Source organism: Pimephales promelas, chromosome 14 (assembly GCF_988280905.1).
Source record: "Pimephales promelas chromosome 14, fPimPro1.hap1.1, whole genome shotgun sequence".
In the NCBI taxonomy this organism is placed as follows: domain Eukaryota; kingdom Metazoa; phylum Chordata; class Actinopteri; order Cypriniformes; family Leuciscidae; genus Pimephales; species Pimephales promelas.
This window is the reverse complement of record NC_142782.1, coordinates 21,231,023-21,254,289: the sequence shown is the minus strand read 5'-3', so window position 1 is coordinate 21,254,289 and position 23,267 is coordinate 21,231,023. Positions and strand designations below refer to the sequence as shown.

At 36.1% G+C, this 23,267-nt stretch overlaps 1 protein-coding gene across 3 annotated transcripts in view; it reads right to left on the bottom strand.

Moving 5' to 3' along the window:
• Positions 1-215: 215 nt before the first annotated feature.
• The window catches only part of tafa3b (TAFA chemokine like family member 3b), a 140,466-nt gene continuing 117,414 nt past the window's right edge, over positions 216-23,267 (bottom strand). For 2 of the 3 annotated variants that reach the window (XM_089119577.1, XM_089119576.1), the window contains exons 3-5: positions 8,209-8,358; positions 4,383-4,507; positions 216-1,201 (exon numbers count right to left, since the gene is read on the bottom strand). In XM_089119577.1, coding sequence (XP_088975703.1) covers positions 1,190-1,201; positions 4,383-4,507; positions 8,209-8,358 — 287 coding nt within the window. In that variant the 3' untranslated portion in view covers positions 216-1,189. The remainder of the gene's footprint in view (positions 1,202-4,382; positions 4,508-8,208; positions 8,359-23,267) is intronic. The other variant, XM_039679060.2, reaches the window with a different exon arrangement.

The following is a 23,267-nucleotide window of genomic DNA, read 5'->3' as shown; positions in this document are numbered from 1 at the left end:
TTATTTTGGGCTAATTTCTCTAATCTCTTGATAACATGCGCAAAAACGTTCTCAGTAAACGACATTGCGCATTGAACAGATTCAAGCATTCGATTAGACAAATACAAAATGCAATTTGGTGTCAGAAAGGCAAAGACAGAGAGCATAATGTTTAAACTGCAAAGAATTATTTTAGTTCCTTTTGAAACATGAGGGTGTGCATTTGGAGTGACTGCGGTTTTGTCTTCAGACGTAAAGGTCAGAAAACATGATACATATATATATATAATGCTGATTATGTTATTTTCACGTGTATCAGTAGCAGTGGAGGAGAAGTGAATAAATAAATCATGTTATTTGTGGCACAATAAGCCATTAGGTTTCACAAGCTTGCAGCCTCTGAAATCAGAGTATGGAGAAAAAATATTTTCCACATTTTTAATTATTGAATATAATACTGACACATGTACTCAATAGCAGTTACGAGGCTGGATAAAAACATTGATAATAAAAGTGATAACCTTATAACCTTAATAAACTTTATTCTGCTTGTTTTATTCCACTTTTACATGTTCTAGAATATACTGGTACATCTATTCTGTTATTTCAGACTGTGGGGCTGAAAAGCTTTAATTTAGAAACAAACAATATACAGAAGTCCATTAGAGGCCAAGGTCGATTTTACATGTTTAAATGCTGTTTCAAAGATTCCACAAGGAATGATTGGATCTTCTGACTAGGTAGCGCAGGAATGACCATGGAATTTTGGGAAGAACTGAAGGGCAAGGAAGGAGAGTATGTTGCTGAAGAGCTTAAACTCCATTGGGTTGCACTGGTGTAGATGATCCAAACATCTTTTGTATAAAACAAAAACAAACAAAAAAAGAAACAACTGCATACGTACATCGAGACCCCCCAGCCAATACATTCCAGCAGCTATAGATCCACACCCAGATGATCAAGCGTCCGGAAGGCCAGGGGGTCCATTGAGGAGGAAACTTTTTGAACTTTTTAGGATAGTCCTAATGTTTATGGTGGATATATTTCTGGAGATCAGTCTGTTCCTCAAACGTTTTGATTTCAAATAATCTTCGTATGACTAATACTGAGTGTTCCTGTTAGCTGAAGCTCAATGATGTCTATAGTTAGTCTTCACTTTCAGCACTTTTGTCCCAGAAAGTTGGGTCCGATGGTTCCATGGAGCATAGAACTATCGGGTCACCTGAAATAGAGAACGAGAAAGAATTTAGGTTTGCCCATTAGACACACCTGCACCTTTGTTTACCAGCACCCCTTACTCCAATAACCCCAAAATATAAATCCTTATGAACTATAATGCCCTATTTTGTACAGAGGAGGAAGTCATCTGATTCTCCATCTCTGTTAGTACAGATTTCATTAATACTTGACATTTATCTGCGCTGACTTGTTGTCCTGGCTACTGATGGGCATGGTCCACTGGAGCAGTGGGTGAAACAGTTGGCGCCCCAGCAAACTCATTCATTTAGAGCCTGGCACCTTGCCTTTCAAGTTGGCACAGAGGGACGACTGAGGAGAGTGCCATGGCACAATGCCCGATACTTGATCCACCCTCTCACTCTTCCTCTTTCTGTCCCAGTGTCTCTTTCAGATTTGGCAAGTTTTATGTTGCGAGAAGTGTGCTGGCTTAGAACGAACAGTTACCATGCTGATCAATCATTTTAAACATCCATAATTGATCAAAGCAACTCTTAGTTATTTTATCCTCTCTTATATTTTCACAGACCTGCACTTCTATCCCTTGATTCTTTCTTTTAGCTTTACGTAACAGGTGTGCATAAGTTCACTTATTAATCATGGTTAAAAGTTTTGACCAGCAGGTGGTCCAATGCTGAGTATACAAATATAGAGAACTGAGTTCATATTAAAGCATTTCGGAGAGAGTTAAAGTGCTGAAGGTTGAAGGTACAGATGCATCTGTAATGAGAATTAATGTATTTGTGTGGATTTATGTAACTACTTTTAAAAGACCTGATAAGCCCTCTGGGAATGCCCTCAAATCTTTATAAAATGATTTTTGAAGTACAAAAATTTGTTTGGGTTCTTTTTTTTTTCAATAAAAAAAAAATGACAATATATGTGTTCTATATATGAATTGGTGAATTGATGAATTTGGTGGTTTTCAGCTTTGGGTGTTTGTCAAAACATACTGTAGGTGCTTGCTTGTGCAAAAGAGACAAACGTCTTTATGATTTATCTTATTTTTATTAATTTATTTTTGCACAGATTATTGTTTTCAAGAACTACTAACAGTCTACATTGTAGGACCAAAATCTACCCACAGAAAAAGAGGCAGAATGTGTGTGTGTGTGTGTTTGAGAGAGAGAGAGAGAGAGAGAGAGAGAGAGAGAGAGAGAGAGAGAGAGAGAGAGCACATACACATGTAGAGCACACATACACACATACACTTCTGTTCATTTTGTAGCTATTTTCATTTAGAAAGTAAAGATTTCACTTCATCTAAAGAAACATCACACACATTCAAGTACAGTTCATCACATACATGTAGGCTCACATGAATTCACTGTGATGAAATATGGATCACTTGTCTGTGTGTGTGTTATTAGAGGTATGGTGGCACACAATAGCTTATCAGTCATTGATCAAACCAGACTCACTCCTTCAATTCTGTTTGCCATGAAAAAAATGAAATCACCATGCCTCTCCTTTTTAAGGCAATGTATAAAAAAACGTATAAAAAGTGAAAAAAAAAAAGAAGAAAAAACTATCTACCATAAATAGATGTAATGAGTACCATAATTTCTGGCCATACTATACTGTATATATATGTATTCCTAGGGTAAAAACGATTTAAAACATTTTTTCCTCAAATTTTCCGCTTGGCAAGAGTTCGTTTTACCCTGCTCTCCAGTGACTATAAAGATCACAATAAATCTTGACATCATGTCTTCTGGTCACTTCATTTTATTTAGTGCTTTGTTCTGCCTTTGACTTTTTCTGTTGAGAAGAGTCTGAGTCAGTCACCTCACATCTGTCACTCATAACATAAGTGTTTGTGTGTTTGTTGCTTGGCTTGTCTCTCTCTTTCTTTGTCTCTGTCTCTCTTTGTCAAGATTCAAGAAGCTTTATTGGCAGGGTAAAAAAAAGGGTTGTCTCTCTTTCTCTGTTTTGTTCTTCTTTTTTTCCCCTAAATCAGGCTCTACTGTGTTTGATGTCAGTTCCAACAAACTTCAGGCTCTCTCCACATGAACTCCTAAGGTATGGTACAGAGCGTGTTCACAACAAGAAGAATTAGGTCACCGAGAGATAGAAAGACAGAGGCTTTGTTCCAAAATCTAGTGAGTTGCCTACCTAGACAATATTCTTAAATACTGAGAAACACCTTCTTTTAGCCACATTTTAAGGCAGGATTGCTCAAATTTTTCACAGAGGGCAATCAATGCAAAAACACTGTAACAAAAAAATACATAGATTATGAGTTCTAATCAGGGTCGTCATGCACTTGCTATTTTAAAAGGGGGCACTTGGAGGGAGTAATAATACGTTATTAACGCATTTACTGGCGCTATTTCAAATTATTAGGAATATTAGGACTATAAGTCCTGCATCCGTATTCAGTAGCTTATAGAAATAAATTTTAAAGGCAATTAAAGGCAAACATTTGCATTTTAAAGAGCTTTTTGTGAGCCAGAGGCTGTTCTTTGAAGTCCTGCAAACCTAACGTCCTCCATTACCTAGCGTAATATGTTGTGTTTGGCCGATAAGTATCATTAAATATCAATAAAACACACTGTCAAATTAGACTATTTGAAAGGATTAATGGCTCATCCATAGACATCAGTGTACTGTCTTCTTTCCAAACTATGAATGTTTTTTGCAAGTATTTATGTGTATTTAAATGTCAGACAGAAACATAAAATAAAAATTATATGGTTAAAACACTGTACAGTTGTGATATATGATGAGCTGGCTCAGCGCCAGCCAAAGGGCGAATGCAATTTGTGTGGATTGAACATTCTAATCACACCTGTGTGATTGTACGTTTCAAAGTCTTAATTATCAAATGTAAAAATATATATTTTTTGTCTTCTGGAAGCTGCATTCAAATCCATTTGGCTCAAAAACCTGGGGGGCATGTGCTTCTGATTCTAATATTTGTGTGTGATATGTATTTTATGCTGGAGTGTTGCAGTATAAGATCAGCAATAAGCTGTAATGTCAAAGATTTTATCTAATAAAATTAATCTCTTGTGTGTTTTCTGTTTATTCATTCAGAAATGGGAGTTTAAATGACCCTGACAGCTTTCAAAGTCACTGCATCCTCAGGACAAAAGGACAGTCCATGTTTTGAAGTGTATCATGTAGGCTACAGTGTGTGTGTGTGTGTGTGTGTGTATACTAACCTTGGTGGTCTTCACCTTGTTGCCTGTGCTGCAGCTCCAGCCTGTGAGGTCGGGCAGGACTTTACACTCCTCACCATCCACACATGGCTGCATCTGACACCACCACTTCTGAGCTACTATAGATGCTACACACACACATCACAGGGAACATGGAGAAAGACCACTTAGGTTAGTACATAACAGTAAAGACACAGTCACTTCCAGTGAATATAGGGGTCATATCATGGAATGGGAAAAAAAAAAAAAATCAGGCAAAAGGTTGTGCTGTTCCTGGCTGGGTGTAGCACCTATACCTCTGCATCATTTTGATGAAACTCAACATTACAAATGTATAGGTCCCGAACCAACTCAGTGTGGATTGTTTTGTAAATTTGTCCCAATGTGGTGTGGGCGTTGCAAAGTAACTACCTAATTTCATATGCACAAAGATTAGCCAATCATAAAACAGGGCATTAGAGGTCATAGCAAAAGCAGCCTGTTAATTTCGTAGGGTTGGAGAAAGGGTGGAAAATTGACCTGAAAAACTAAATTACTAGTGCTGTCGATTTAACATGTTAACACGCTTAGAACACTTAATTAAAAAAACATTAATGAATTTAATCATGCTCCCTGACAAGTACTGTACACTACTGCAAAAGTCACACTTACAGGCAGTATAGAATGAGTACTCCAATGGGATGTGAAAGGAGAGCAGGGGTCCTGAGATCTTAAAAACGTGCCAATTATAATGCAAGATGTGACACAACAACCAAAGACGTAATTAATTATAATTAATGTAATTAATTCCATTAAAATTAAAGCCCCATATGTTTTTGTACCTTGACTTAAGCTAAGTGGACTCCAGGGAAAGACATACAATAAAAAAAAGGAAAATAGGATATGACACAGAGGATCATGGATCAGCTCAGGAGCAAGAAAATGGCAAACAGATGAGGAGTTATTTGAGATGATTCAGAGAGAAAGAATGAAGCATGAGATGAGGTGAAACTTGGCTTATTTGACATTTCCTCTCACGCAGAGCGCTGTGTGTAGAGACACTTGAGCTATTTTTTCCTGAGCTTACAGTCAGGCAAAATAAGATAACGATCGATTTCTCTGTCAAGTGGACAGTGTTGACACAATATTAAATGAAACAGCCAGAGAGCTGAGGGAGACAAAGAGACCGAAAGACAGAGATTGTGAGGAAAAGAGATGAGGGAGAAAGAGTGAATGATGCAGGGCACAATTGCATCTTTATAATCATGCATATGCTCACCTAAAGGATTATTAGGAACACCTGTTCAATTTCTCATTAATGCAATTATCTAATCAACCAATCATATGGCAGTAGCTTCAATGCATTTAGGGGTGTGGTCCTGGTCAAGACAATCTCCTGAACTCCAAACTGAATGTCAGAATTGGAAAGAAATGTGATTTAAGCAATTTTGAGCGTGGCATGGTTGTTGGTGCCAGACAGGCCGGTCTGAGTATTTTTACGCACAACCATTTCTAGGGTTTACAAAGAATGGTGTGAAAAGGGAAAAACATCCAATATGCGGCAGTCCCGTGGGCGAAAACGCCTTGTTGATGCTAGAGGTCAGAGAAGAATGGACCGACTAACTCAAGCTGATAGAAGAGCAACTTTGACTGAAATAACCACTCGTTACAACCGAGGTATGCAGCAAAGCATTCGTGAAGCCACAACATGCACAACAGCAGTCACCACTCATCTCCACTACGATTTGCAAGAGCTCACCAAAATTGGACAGTTGAAGACAGGAAAAACGTTGCCTGGTCTAAAGAGTCAGAATTTGGCGTAAACAGAATGAGAACATGGATCCATTGTGCAGGCTGGTGGTGGTGGTGTAATGGTTTGGGGGATATTTTCTTGGCACACTTTTGGCCGCTTAGTGCCAATTGGGCATTGTTTAAATGCCACAACCTACCTGAGCATTTTTTTCTGACCACATCCATCCCTTTATGGCCACCATCCTCTGATGGCTGCTTCCAGCAGGATATGCACAATGTCAAAAAGCTCAAATCATTTCAAATTGGTTTCTTGAACATGACAATGAGTTCACTGTACTAAAATGGCACCCACAGTCACCAGATCTCAACCCAATAGAGAAACTTTGGGATGTGGTGGAACGGGAGCTTTGTGCCCTGGATGTGCATCCCACAAATCTCCATCAACTGCAAGATACTATCCTATCAATACGGGCCAACATCCCGAATGCTTTCAGCACCTTGTTAAAGAGCATATTGCAGGTAAAAAAAAAATCGAAATTTATAGATAACCTTGTATGAAAATACCATATGAAAAGTTAATGCAGGATTTAAAATGTTTTAAAACAACATAAGGACACTAATTTAGAAGATAAAGTGAGCGTTTCTTGGACTGCTAGTAAAAACGGCTTTTTTTTCAACGTCGCGTCATTTGACGTCATAGCAGGGAGCCGCAGCCTCGGCTCAGTGAGAGCAGGCTGGTGTTCAGTGAGAGCGCTCGTCAGTCAGTGTGCTTTCGTTAGTTTTTGTATTTTAATTTATCATCGTCATGGTAAATATTGTGTTTGTGGAGATTGCAAAAACTCCAGCCTGTCAGGACTTCAAGATCGAGTCCACAAGTTTCCATTACAATAAAAGTGACTGTGTTATATAGCCTATCTTTCGTTCCTGGTGCGGTTTGAGCAGGTGAAGAGACGGGATTTCTCCTCTCGGCTCGGAAAACACGGTCGTGTGTAGCGTTCACTTCAGATCAAATGATTAGCATCCCGGCAATATGATGGAGTTCAACATGGTATGCCGAAGCATATTGATCGTCGTATACTACCAATGGCATCAAATAGTGTTATATAGGTAAATGTCATGCCCTAAATAAAACTTGTAATTGAAAAACAAAATTGGTTGTTTAAATACTCAAACCTTTAATGTTCTGTTTATGTTATAACCTAGGTGAAAAATATGTATTAAAAATTTACCCGAGTATAGCCTATGCTTTTAGTAGCCTATAGAAATATACTCAAGTAAAGTTTTTATACATTTAATAGTATATAAATCTACCCTAAACATACTAATGTCTGCTGGCCTGTTATAGGATCATAATAATCTGTACAATATTGTGAGCACAGTGTATATCGTTAGCGAACGTGTATACTATAAGCACGTCTCTCACCTAAAAGGCACCTGTCCTGTTCTCCACTGGTTCTCCTCACATCACAGCTCAATTTTTCTCTGACCATTCTGTCTGACATTATCCTGGCCTGTCCCTGATCTCTTTAGCATAGCAGGCTCATAACTTTATGGCTTGATCCGTCATACGAGTATTTCCTCAGCGTCCGAAATGTCATTGCGATTCATTGTTTTCCTGTTGTGTGAATCGACCGCTCTCCCGCTCATTGCGTCACGCCCGCCACGCCCATTTTCAGACGCGGAAGTAAAATTCTCTCACAAAAACGACTGCAGAAGCTTCTGTGGCGTGTTTATACGTATATTTTAAAGAAAATCTAGTTCCTACATTGTTTTTCTATGCATTGACTCGTTGGGTCCTCTAACCTGCAATATGCCCTTTAAATCAATGCCATGTAGAAATAAGGCAGTTCTGAAGGTGAAAGGGGGTCAAACACAGTATTAGTGTGGTGTTCCTAATAATACTTTAGGTGAGTGTATGGGGCGAATTTGCTAGCTGCATCAACATTCCAGTTAATGCACTGAAGTAGCTCTCTCAATGAGTATTTAAATTTAGTCAGCATTCATTTTAAGCACAAACACTATTTGTGAATTAGGCTATTATTAAAAGCCAGTGCCATTTGCCTGAATAGAATTGAAATTATCTGAAGATCTGTTTTACCATCCACACAGGAGGGTGCAGCTCTTGTCGTTCCAGCAACTTGTCCCGGGAAGCAGGAACACTTAACGGTTTGCGATCGCTCCTCAATCTTATTTCTGTTACAGCAGCGGTGGGCTGCAATCACCTCACATGTGCCAGCCTTCACGTGCACTGCAACAAAGAACACACACACATTTCATAAGAATATTTGTCTCTGAATGACATTGCAATCAGCATCTCATTTAAACAGGCACACCTGCAGTCAGTCATTTCACCACAGTCTGTTACCACATACAATAGACATATGCTATTACGCTAGGTACAGCTATGTTTTAGCGATAGTTGAGCTGTCAATATAAATAATTTAAACATATTTTAATTTGTCATGTAATTAATTTGATATTTTACTTTAAAATCAAATTAATTACGTGAAACACATTTTATTTTGCTATATATTTTTTATTATATTTCATTTCAATTTAATGACATTAAAACCAGTTAAAATATAATTTAAGTAATTTTTCACCATCATTTTAGTATCTCAGCACCATGTTTTTTAAATCTCAGAAACACTTTGATAACGTTAGTTAATGTATTAACTAACATGAACTAACAATGAGCAATACATTTTTTACAGTATTTATTAATCTAAATGAATGTTATTTAATAAAAAATCAGCTGTTCATTTGTTCATGTTAGTTCACAGTTCACTATCTAATGTTAACACAACATGTGATTTTAATGATGTATTAGTAAATTTTGCAATTAACATTACCCTTCTATTATCTTGATTTGTGGCAACACTCATTATCTTTCGCGTCTCCAGGGACCCCAGACAGTAACATTTAATATATATATATATATATATATATATATATATATATATATATAATGTACAAATGTATTTTACTCTGTTTATAAATGTTTTTACTCAACATGTGTGCAGTTTTTGGAGGATTTTAGATATCTTTTAAATTTATATAAATAAATAAATATTTATTTAAATAGGCTTTTTACAAAAAAAAAAAAAACAGCACTTTATAAAGGACCCAGTTACTGTTTGTAAAATTCACTTTATAAAGGACCCAGATTTCTAATTTTACAGATAACATGGATAATTTTACATTTAATGTAAGATAAACATTAAAAAAACAACAACACTTTAACCATTAGATGGCCATACACCTCCACTATAAGCTATTTGATATGTCACTAACAAACTATATATCTTTTCACAAGTTTTTCCAGATGGATTCATATCTAAATATTATAAAATCACAATAAAAAATAAATAAATAAAAAAGTCGCAAAAAAAAACAAACAAAAAAAAAACGAACAAATAGGAACACTAATTGTGGTTCATCTAATACAGTCTCGTTTACAGTGGAAGGTGTTTATGTGTCAGTGCACTGCATTCAGTATGCATAGTATAGCATTTTGGCATTTTTTTTTCACTGTTGGAAGTGTGCCACTTTATTTCTGTCTATGTGATCTGCGTTGTTTCTTCGTTGTTTCTGATTTTGATGATGCATTTTGTATATTTACTATGTGGGGTCTCCAGGGACCCCGAAGATAACAAGTGTCTGCATTTTTTTTTAATGCTAACATAAAAACAGATATCATTCCAATGTTTTTTTTTTGTTTTTTTTGGTAGATCTAGACAGTGTTAAGAGTCCTAGTAAGTTTCATACCATTTGAGAACATTTTGTAAAAAAATGACCAAAGTGTTTTGACCAATGACCAAAAAAATGATGCAAAGTCATTTGCGGGTTAAAAAGACCCTGAAGATAATAAGAGGGTTAAATAAGATAAATAAAATAAATAAATACTGTATATATATATATATATATATATATATATATATATGTATATGTGTGTGTGTGTGTGTGTGTGTGTGTGTGTGTGTGTGTGTGTGTGTGTAATTCTATTAAAGTGAAAAGATAAAATGATAGCAATCATCTAGGTCTGTTTTTCTTATGCAGGAAACATACACAAGCTTCCCGGTATTTTTAGCGAACTTTAATTAAACCTCACAGGGTCACAGAGATGAAAAGAAGACATAACCAAAAAATTAATAACAGAACTGCTCTGGGTGCCCGACGGCTACTTGTTAGGCCATCAAAATGATTGAAATTCTATCACAGATCTTCACCATCTCACTATCTCAATATCACATCAATGAAAAGTGTTTTTCTCTTTCCGAGTGTTTGAAATTTGTAGACATGCCTTTGAAACGTTAACACTGAAATTGCAAAGCAGAAAAACACAGAGTTCTATTAGAGAAAAGAGAAAAATAGTGATAACGAGTAAAAAACAAATGTCTGAATTCCAATTTTTTTTTGTCAAAGATCGCTCCTGGTCTTTCTCAATCCACCCACCTTGTCTGGAGCATTCAAAACAGTTTATTGTGGATCAGTACAGCTTAGTGGGTTTAACCCTAAAAAAACACAGAGGTTTCAGATGAAATTTAGCCTGAGCTATATATTGAACATGCCCCTTCATGTTTGGAGGGGGTTTTAGCTTCAGCCTTCATGTTTACAGGTGGATACTCTTCTAACTGTCAGGTAGTATAAAGCTTCTGATCCCTGTTTGTGGAGGGAGTTTTAGTACAGGGACAGTTATGCGGACTTGCACACAGATCGATACTGCAGCTTTGGGGTGCTTTTTTTTAATAGCGCCCAAAATAAAACCTCTAAATCTCCGCCCTCTATTCCAAATCTCACTTGCTTGTTCCAGATTTATTGGCCATGAAAGCAAGTTGTGCCTTCGTTTTTTGGCTTTAGTTTCTAAGAAAAAACAAGCTGTTTGTTCCAGTCAGTCAATAATGTAGGTTTTGGATAACATGATATCAATCATAGTTCTGCTGCTGCACTTCCTCTAATAACTAATAATAGAGATACAGGACAGACAAGTTTAGAGAGACGCAAATTACTGTACAAGTAAAGACCGATTCACAACAAGCAAAACATTAGGGTCCGGTTTCACAGACAGGGCTTAGATTAAGCCAGGATTAAGCCTTAGTTCAATTAGGGCATTCAAGTAGCTTTTATAAACGTGCCTTAACAAGTGTTGAGACAAAACAATGGCACTGACATATTTTAAGATTTGTCAGGGCAAGTTGCTTTCATTTAAAACAGCTCAAACATGCCTGGGACTAGACTTAAGCCATGTCTGTGAAACCTGGGGGGGGAAATATATATATATTTCTCATTTTAGTGCAGTAAAGCTTTGTAAACATCCTTAAAACAAGATTAGCTTGGTTGGGTAAAACTGGGTATAATACGATTTAGAATTAGTTTCAAAACAATATAAAGTACAGTAAGTTTATTGTTCCTACTCCATTGAAAAGGTTTTTTTAGCTAAAGGCAAATACATTTTTTGTGCGTGTTTACTTTAAAAAAGAAGCACAAAATAGATAAACTTACTTTAAGATATGTTGCATAAAACAAGTTAACTTAATATCTTATGCAGTTATATTTTTTTCTAGAAAACAAGTAAAAAATAATTAATAAAATATATATATTTTTTAATTGAACATAAATTATGAATTGGACTTAATTGTTGTGGAAAAAAAAGTTATTCTTTTGTGTAATTCAATTGCATCCGAAAAGACCTTAACCGACAGTAGAGCACGAGGAACAGGCTAAGCAATGGAACCACTGTGTTGTAAGGAGTACTAAGATGAACCAACCAACATGATCAAATGTTACATAAGTGTTAGAATGGAATGACCTTTATCTAGTTGAAACATGAAAGTGCTGGAATGGAATATCCTCCAGAACAGAGCATGCTTTATGTTGCTTTAAGGAATGACTCTGTCCTTCAGTGGATGGGCAGCACAGGGTGAAACAGCCAATCAATTCAATCTCTGCACACATTACCTCACATCAGATTAATCCATCGTGACTGGGTCAAAACGGGGGCTGACGCTGCTGGTCAACAGCCTGTACTGTGTGTGTGTGCACAAAATGTGAAAATGTCAAACATCCCAAGAGATCGACCTCTCAGCTGAGAAACGGCTCTTTCAACCATATTCTTTCTCATCATGCATCTCACTATCTGCAGTGACAGGGCATTTCATTTCTGTGTTCCCAACATGATGGGATTCCACAATATGGCCCCTGAAGGTTTAAAGGAGGGTGTTGTTCTCTCTCACAGTGTCTGAGAGGAGTTTGGGTCAGGGGTCTGAGAGCTTGTGTTTGTCCAAGGGGAGTTTTGTTTCTTTACGTCTTTCTCTTCATTTCTCACTTTCTCACCACCCACTATCTCCTTCTTCTCCATCTCTCTGTCCTGCGTCTATCATTTAATTATTTATGAATAGACAGATTTTGAATTTTATTAACACATTAATATGTGATATTATTATTCAATAGTATACATTTTTTAATATTTTATTTAATATAAATAAATACTTGTGTAATAGTATTATAGTTATTATTTTAATGTTGTTTTTTTCACATTCATTTTTAATCTATTTTGTAGTGATATTTTGTCTTTCATAGGCAGATTCTGTAAGGTCTCCCCTCTGCCTCTTTTAATACCAACTTATCAAACTCTGCTGATTGAAATGTCAAGATGTAAATATTGTGAGTGTTGGATCCTCTCAGAAGGGTGAATTTTATTACTCAGTCATTACAGACAGAAAACCTTCGATTCGTGTGGGAAACTTTGCATAGCTCAGAGGGAGTGCAGCCAAAATCAGTTGTAAATGCCAAATGCAAATATTTGTGTAATCGGAATGAGAGGGCAACGGCTTTCCTGTATCGGGGGACCACAAGACGGCAGGGAGACAGGCTTGATGCATCAGAAATCATCAGGATGGAAAGAAAAAGATTTGTATTCTGCACCTTACTAGCCACAAGAGATGCTGTTAATTGCTCAGTATGTTAATGATATCTTCATGGTGTTTAGTGGCTTTACATAGACAGCTCACTGAGTTTCCAGAAACTCTATCGGCTCTCACATTTTTTCTTTAACAAAATTTAAAATGTCAACATTCATTTTCTTTATTTCCACCAAATTGTTTTCATGTAAATTTCTAAAATAAATCCTGGCAAAATTTGAATCTATTATGTTGATAATTTGCTTAATTTTAAAGACTTTTGGTGAAGTGGCATTCTGGGAAATTAAGTTTTCTTCTATCATGGGCCGTAAAATGAAAATATGAAAACGTTTTCATAGTTGGCATTTCAGACATTATTTATATCATGTAATCCTTCTGGAAATGCCCTTTGTATTATGTATATGATAACATGTTTATGAATAATGAAAAATGACTACAATTACAGAGATTATAGCGATTTGAAATGCAAGTTTGATAAAAATTAGGGAAAAAAGGAATTCAAATTTAAAAGGCATTCTTAATTAAATCCTGACTAACATATTGTCACGCCGGGTTGTAGGCAGGAAGCACGAGGAGACGAGGAATAAACAGGATTTCAATGATCAATGAACTCAGAAGAATCCTACACATACAAGAAGTGCAACATACAATAACCGACCAGGAGTGAGGGAGAACTGGGTTTACATACACAGAGAACTGATCATGGGAACAAGATACAGCTGGGGCAAATTAACTAGACACAGGTGGAGAAACTGAACACAAACGAGTAGCGGGAAAACTGAGACACAGGACTAAACTAAAACACAGAGATGGGGGGAACTAAGAAACACAGACAACACTTGAGACATATACAGTATCACTATACATTCCTGTAATTTATGTTGGTGTTTATGATGATGATGATGATGATGATGATGGGGAAGTTTCCGATATGCCAACCAAAAAACATGCAACCTTCAAGAACCAGTTTATCTGTATAAGTATACAATCAACGCTGATATATCAAACAGTTTCTCGTTTAAATGTCTGTGGGGAAGCTGACAGTCATTATGTCTCTGAAGGCGCATCCCCTGTGGCGTAGCTTTAAAATCGACTCTTTAGAAGAAGAGCCCTCAAATGCAAAAACATGTTCATATACACTTGCACAAAGATGAGCTAAAATATTTTACAAACATGGGCACAGATGCTTTTAAAAGAGGTTCACACAAAACCAGTGGAGACAACATGAAATATACAACAGCTTCATAATAAAATGTGTCAGGGTTGGTACAAGAATCTAAATGTAGCTTTGGTTTCTTCTCTAATCAAACAAACATGAAGCATTAAAGGGGTGGTTTACTGCTTTTTCCTTTGCATGATTGTGTTAATGGGGTGCAATATAACATGTCTTCGTGTTTTTTTTAAAGCCTTTTTCATTTCATCTCACATTTATTGTAAGCTAATACAATAAAGTCTGTTTTTTTAAACAGACAATAAATTTCTCCTCTTTCATTTGACCGTCCGGTTGACTTCCTGATTCGATGAAAACCCTCCCTCAGAAACAGGCAATGGGCTCTATGCACGGCGTTATTTCCGCTGAAGGATTAAGGATGCTCGATAACTTCCGGCGATCATAGAGTCCAATGCAATACCGAGAATTTATATTGAATTTTATACTCCATGGTTATACTAATGAAACGTTAGTCACAAAAACAGATAAAACAGACACCCCTCGTTGTGTTTATGCTTCTTTTTAAAATTATATTAAATAAACATAACTATATATAAAATTACATCGAAACGTATGTACGTTTCGTTTCAAAGACGGGAGGACAGTAAATATTGAAGACTCTGCCATAATCCCGTTTTCTACGGTTTTCCTCCGCTTTAATCTACACAACCGGAAATGGACGAGCATCCTTACGTCAAATGCGGAACTTATGCGTGCATATAGCCCATTGGTTCAGATTGGTTAGTTGGGCCGGTGTGTTGTAATTGGCTAAACTGCGTAGTTGTCTGGAAACTTCACGCCCATTACCTTTACGGGCGAAAGTTGCATGTGCTCCGGTGAAATGTAAATAATGGTGTCAATACTGTCGTATCAGTTTGAGCCAGAATCAGACCCAGAAAGCGGCAATGAAGAGATTCGAGCAGATCCTCCCCAAACACGACTCTAACAAAACATTTCTGAATGGTACATTTTATTATTCTATTCTATTCTATTCTACTATTATTATATACGAATTTCAATACAATGTTCCTTGAAAATGCTACTGCTGCTTGTTAGCTTTCGAGATAATACCATTTTTTAAAGTTATTGGGTCTCAATAACTCAATAACGCGAGCAGAACGAATTTTTGTGTAAATCGTGTGTAAAGTAGTTCTGGCGTAAATTTTCGGATTCATTAAAATGTTCGTATTTTCCAAATGTTAGTTGGTACGCAAGAAATCTATACCTGCTCCCAGTCACGCGTAAATGGTGCGCATTAATAAGGCTGCATTAATTCGCCTTAATTGTGTACATATTTAAACAGCATTTTGAAAAAAAATATTTTATATAGTAATTACATTCGGTTTTTCTTTTTACTTTTATTATGAGAGCCAGTATTAGCAGATATGGTGATCGATGGCGGTCCTTCTCCAGTTTAAATACGATTTTTCCAAAGTGAACTAATTCGTTTTTTGCTGTCAAGCTTAATGTCGAACCATTTTCTTCTCACTTCTGGGACTGTTCGATTAACAGATGAAACTCCATTGACTGCATCTGTAATATGCTGCCAAGCTTCCTTTTTTTGGAGCTGACAGGCCACTATGTACGCTTGAAAATAAATTGTGGCGCTTTGAATGAACTTCTGATAATAATACTTCAATTTCTGCATCCAAGAAATCTTTCTTTTTCATTCAGATTCACGTTATTTTATGCCTATATATAGATGTCAGTCGGATATAATGAGCGGGATTTATGGAAATTGAGAATGAACGTGCACGCGCATCCCATTTACGACTGGTTGGAATTCATTAACACACACATTTCACATCTGACGTTTACGAAGAATTTGTGAATCAGGAGAAGAGTTTTCGGGAAGGTCTCTTTACGCGCAAATCACTCTCATTTTTACTCGTATATTTACGAATATTTCATGAATGAGACCCATTGTTTTTATTGATATAATGAACAACCGTTTATCTATTCACAAAACTTTTTCTTTATGTTTTCTTTAGGTGTACATGTGGCAACTGTGTTAAACGTTAAACATCCTTTACCGTCACATAGAACGCTATATGACAAAACAGCGCTATACTACCGCACATGGCACCCTTTATCGTATCGTTCACGCGAACCCAAGGCGTCGTAAATCCTTTAGCGTAATATGAGATTACCCTACCCTACCCCACACCTAAACCTAACCATCACAGCGCGTGTTATATTAACGATAACGGGTGCCATGTGCGTAGTATAGCGCCGTTTTGTCATATAGCGTTCTATATGACACTAAAGGATGAGAATGCGTTGAACAAACAGTGTTGACATTGGTTTACATTCTTGATCAAATCGAAAAATTACGTCATAAAGTATACCTGGAAAATACATTTATAAAATTAGTACATAATTACAAATTCAGGTCCAAAATGTTTGTATGCGTTTGACACACAAAATAGCCTAACTAAGTTGCTACTAAAGCCAGTGCTGGCATTTGTTTATACGTCCTTGATAAAACAAAAACATTACGTCTGAAATTATACATGCAATCACATTTACAGTAAAAGTATCAAGTCTTACTTACAGGTTGTGGCCCAACAACAACAGCTTCCTTCGGTTTTAAAGTTGGAACTGCTTCATGTTTTAATAACAGTTGAATCCGGCATTGAATTCGTGGAGATTCTGGAAGCTGTGTTCCGTAAAATGCAAAGATGAATTTTAGCCATTGTTGACAAACTACAACGTCCGTGGGAAGCCCGAACACAGAAGACCTGACAGCTGGTTGAAAATAACACACTTTCAACAGCATGGCTACAGCTCTTCCGGGTTAATAATACCAGTCACAGCGCCAAATAAACATGAATGAGCATCTGAAAGTGTGTTAAAAGATCGAGTACAACTTATCTAAATCCGTATCATGTCACATTGATTCGCTCAATCTGCGTTTCAACCGTGGAAAGACGTCAATTAAACAGCTTGTAATCAATGTCATGTATCGTCATATTTACCTCAGAAAACCCACATAAACTCGTTAGTCCACACTCGTTAGTGTTCTTCAATATTTAATGCATATTTGAATAAATCTGGCAAGTTTTTATGACAGCCACCATTTAAATGTTTATATTTCATATAATCTTCTTATTATACAAATAAATAAAAGTGTTATTTAAGTGTTTGTATAGCTACAAAACAGTTAATTATTACCTTCATATTAGGTTAATGAAGCCTAGTAGGCTACAACTAGACTATATTTATAGACCATAGTTTACAGCATTAGTTAAGAGATTTGATTCCCTTGAGAAAAATTGACATTTATTGTAACTGATATCCAAAATAATCGATATTAAATCGAATCGAATCGTAATCGAAATCGAATCGAATTGCAAGCTTGTGAATCGAAATCGAATCGAATTGTGAAATTTGTCTCAATACCCAGCCCTATTACACACTATTTAAAATGAAAAAAAAAAAGTGAAATCGCAATCAACCACCCCTTTAATCACGTCTTTGGGGTTCAATTGAAAATCACGTGCTATAGTGCATGGCTGAATCTAAACTCTGGAGGAAGGAGGTAGTCTGGGTTTCCCCATACTGCCTTACCGCAGAGCGATTCAATTCACGCTGAAAGGCAGTCTGGATACCATGGCCAGATTTTTCGCCTCATTTAGGGAACCAATCACAGAACGGGGAGGGAGCAGCAAGACGATGACGACATCTATCCCTCACACGACGCAGTTTGTTTATATTTATGTATTCAACATGGTAGCAGACGCGAAGCTACCTTTTGATGCAGCATTAGATATTGTTTTAAGTAGTTTAGAATGCAAGTTTATTTTGAAAAAAGAGACGTTTTTGGCGTTAAACTTCGCGAGACCCCAGTCGTTATTGTTGTCTCGCCATTAATCGCCCTAATGGGGGACCAGTTCAGGAGGCGGTCAACCTTGGAATATCTGCCGCTCAGCTGTGTCCCGAGAAAGAAAATGTGATAAAGAATTATCGATACCAACTTCTGTTCGGCAGTCCCGAGGCCTGGATGAGCGCAAAGTCGCAAGACATGTTAGCGACGGAGTTGTATAGTACCTGCATCGTCGTCGATGAAGTCCTTTAACTTATAAATGATAAGTGATATTTATTAATATCATATTGTCAGTATACCTGTACACTACTGTGGTTGTCACAGTGCCACTAAGTTTTCTTTTGCTTTTCAATATCAATATACAGCTACCGTTTTAGTAGCATAACTTTCAGCTGTGCACACGTACCCGATTAAAGTTGTTGACTTTAGTCATTTAATTAAATTTTTATTTATTTTTCAACTTGTGAAGTAAAAGCGCAAAAAATTTACAATGCAAATAACAACTTCAACTTCTATGTTAAAGTGTACTTAATAATACTTGTGTTTTTCTAAAGGAAACGATTGGCTATGAGCTACGTACAGGCACATTTGATAGACATTCTTAGCACCCAATAAACGGCGCCGGGCATTCGTAAACCACACCTCAAATACGAGAAATTGTGCATGTGGTTCCCAGACCCAAGTCTCAATGAGAATTGGCCAGGCTAGGAAGGAGGATCTTCAGGAATAGGATTGACTCTCTCTCTATATCAAATTTAACCACACATAGAAGTATCCTACAGATAGAGAGACAGGAATATTAAAAGAGATATTCTACCAATAGAGGAATGTAGCGAGAAAAGCACAACGCTATTGTTGAACTTACTGTGTTATACTAGCAGGTCTAAAGCTTTAATTTAATTATCGATCTTTTGGATGGCTTTAATATATCACTGTATTCACTGTGTGTGTGTGTGTGTGTGTGTGTAGTAATGGTAGGTATGCCACTGTGCCCTGAATTGTTTGTGCACTGCACTGTAATACACTGTTAGCAGATTGCTGGCAGGTATTATAAAACAATGCAGTGAACACAGACACATGTTCTCTATTAAACTGTTAGGCTTTTCATAAGACCAGATGCATAAAGAGACGCATTGCTGAAGGTAATGGGTTTTATGAGAATCTCGCTTTGTCAGTAGGTTTGAAAACATTTCAATTGAAAATATTTCTCAGCAATACACTTACACTGCACTAAGGCAGAGAGCTAAAAAAAATCAAGAAGTCCAAGAAATGTCCCAGGAGGTCATTTTTTATTAGACCTAATATATTGAACTGTATTTTTGTTATATGAAGGCCACATTAAACTAAAAAAAAAACTGTTAATGTACAGTACTTGCTTACCAAGGAGACAGTAATGCCCCTGAAGAGCATGAAATGTGAGACGTGATTCATAAAGAAAACAAATCAGGGTAATTACAGAAAAACAGAACATTTTTTTTATTGTGCATAATTTCCAAAAGCTGTAACTTTTGCATTTTAGGACAAATTAAATCTTAGCCTAAAAAAAGTGCTTGCAATTTTATTTCCGAAAAAATCTTAATTTTAAGATTATTCTGTAAAGGCTCTTTTAGACATCTTTGCTGATGGTGAATGTATTCTATTTTGTATTCAATTATTGGTACTATAAATGTATACACTTGTCAACTTTTATACATGATCATTGTGGACTGGTATCTTATGTGAACAGCTTACTGCTAACGTCTGTGTTGTATTATGTATGTTGAGCACAGCAATCACACAAACGTACAGTACGTCATTCATAAAGTACTGTAACTAACAATATCTCCGCAAATGGCACTAGCATATTCTGAACATGCAATCCACATTATTCAGACAAGTCATACAGACTTGACATTGTGTGTGTGTGTGAACGAGTATGATTTTTTTTTTGTGTGGTCTTATGCTGGTTTTGATTGATATAATATAATATAATATAATATAATATAATATAATATAATATAATATAATATAATATAATATAATATAATATAATATAATATAATATAATATAATCTGTTAGTCTAATATTTGCTTTCATTGGTCGAGATGGACTGAAAAGTGAGTCTGATGACATCTGATCTCCTCTGGAGATCCAACCATATAAACATCCCCAGAGACATATTTCACTTTTACGAGCGGATTTTTCCTCCCGCTTTGTGAGGGGGAGTTTCATGACATGGCTATTAAAGCCTGTGTCATTTTATGGCCATTTCAATCAGGCTCTATTTCAGAGGACAAATTGAGCTCCACCCCACATCAGGGTTCACCAGATCACCACACACACCACAATGCATAGATAGAGTTAAGTTACCATTGTAGTGTTAGAAATACCCTCAAAAGGTCTTTGTTTCTGTTTACAAATCTGGTCTTTGGGGTCAATATGACCCCAACAATTGATAGAGAAATTGTACAAAAACTATACATTTTTAATAATACAAATAATATATATATTTTTTTGTTTACTTCTCATCTATTCATTAATGCTGTGTTTTGGGAGATAAGAAGTACTTTTGTGCCTATTTACAACTCAATTCCTCAACCACACCATAAACTTGCAAATGAAATCTTAATTTTTTATGAAAAAATCACTTTAATAATGATCAAAATTTAATTTAAATTGCTTCTGGATATTGAGCTAGGTGCTATGTGTAGAATTACGCCATCTACTGGTTAGAGATAAAACTAAATTCTTTACAGTTTTAGAAATAAATAGTTTTGACCAGCAGAGGCAATAGAGAGCCATTCATTTTACTGCATGTGGCCTACTACTTCTGTCACAACTTTTGAAATACATTTTATGAATTTTTATATATATATAAACATAAGAAAGGACATTTAAAATTATAAATTTTTTAAATAGTATAATTGTTGTAGTTTTTGATGCATTTTGAAACGTCTGTTTTTACAAAGTGCCACAGAAAAAGGATAGCTAAATGCCACATAAGACACACCTAAAGGACAAGACTTGGAGTCAGATTTTAGTTGCACATTGTTGATTTTATTGAACAAAGTGTAAAAATAAATAATTAACTTTAGAATGCAAAATAAATAAAATAAATAATATGAAAACAAAAGCAATATGAGTGAACATCTAATCTATCATTTTTTCCAATAAAATTCTGAACTTGAAAAGCAATAAAAAGCTACAAAAAACATGTAAAACAAATTGTAAAACTATAATTAGTGTGTGAGTGTGTGTGTGTGTGTGTATTAGGTCTCACACTTTAATATCTTTGTTCTGCATTTGTGACTGATTTCATTTGTGAGTTCTAAAAAATGCTCTCTGTGGCAGTACACTAATACATGTTTGTTTGCGTGTGTTTGTGTGTGTGTGTGTGTGTGTGTGTGTGTGTGTGTGTGTGTGAGTGAGCATGTTTTTTCTACATCACATTTATGCTCTAGTAGTAGGCCTTTATTTCTGTGTGGAAATTTTCTGATTTATGATGGATTTATATATATTTTTTGGACAAATGAATACAAAATATTTAGTTTTTTTCACATTTCCCATTCATTTCAATGTGGGGTCATATTGACCCCGAAGACCAGATTTGTAAACATTTTTTTTACACACCTTCAGAACAACCGAATCAAGCCCAGTTTTTTTTGTGTGTGTATAGATAGATTTTGTAGGAAAAGTCACAAAATCTTATTCCACTCAGATAAAGGAAACCATTTTTTTTTATCAAGGAAAAGTCGATTGGGGTCATATAGACCCCAGGGACCGATTGAGGGTTAAATGTTTAATATAGGTCCCAGTACGTTATATAAACTGAGAAAGTTTAGTAGACTGAATTTAGATTTTGCAGTATAAATGATGATAATATCAGAGTTTTTCAAGATATTCCGGCAGTCCTGCATGGTCTCTCCATTGTAAGTTAAATGAATCAGATTACTGAGACTCTTTGGCCCTCATTTATCATTCTTGCGTAGAAACGGGTGTATATGTTGGCTTCAGATTATGCTTACACTCCTCTCACCGCCTGATTTATGAAGCTGTGCGTACCTTTGAAATCCAGGTGTACGCAATTCCTGCCCTTGATAAATCCCGCGGCTGAAACCGATCGTCATTAGAATAACACGCCCCTAAATATTCAAGTCTCCACTCCCCCCACACCCTCATTTTACGCCATGGACACACGGAAGACGGCAAAGAAGAGAAACTTCTCTGACTTGGAGCCGAAATGACCACAATGCATTATTTTACAGCACGTCTTTTGAATTAGCATTCAATTTCCAATCACGTCACATGTATAATAGTGATGATGATGATGTGATGTGAAGTACCATTCATTCACATTAATAATTGCATGACAATTTGTAATATTTTTCTTCTTTTAGGCCTATTATTATTATTATTATTATTATTATTATTTGTATTAATAACTCTTATTGTTATTTAGAAGAAGGATGTCGTTATTATTATTTGTTTTATTATTATCATTTAAAAGAATAAGAATGTATTCTTTATTATTTTGTCAGTCTGAATTATTTTTTGGTCATTGAAAGCCTTTCATTACCGAACCCAGTCTGCACACCTGCCAGGAATAACCCTGAAACGTTGGCTCGCAAGGAATACACATGCTTACAAATCAAATGCTTTGGTAAAGTCACACAAATTAAACATTGAAGTCCACGTTGCACAAAAATAAACACCTAAGTTTATAATTACTTTGTTGTTGTTTTTTTGTTTGTTTTTTTACAGTGGGTCATAATCATATCTTTTAGTTTGTCAGTGCGTTTCATGTGGTGTTAGGAATTTTTCTCCGCATTTCCTCACTGACTCAAAACGTGCGTACATCACCTCCTGAGATGGTGTAGGATTTGAGCGTGCCGTACGCCAATGTCAATATCGATAAATATCAAAGTCACCGTGGTTTTGGGTGTACGCAAGGTGTACGCTGGAAATTTGCTGTACGCACTTTTGATAAATGAGGGCCTTTGTCTTTAAATGCTCTGGGAGCCCCTGGCTCAGTTTGAATAGTTATGCTGATTGGATTAGGATTGGTATCACTCTTAGTCTAGGGCAGGTTTCTAAACATGTATGCTTCATTTACAATGGGTACGGAAAGTATTCAGACCCCCTTAAATTGTTCAGGCAGTTCCTTTGACCTCATGATTCTCATTTGCTCTGACATGCACTGTGAGCTGTAAGGTCTTATATA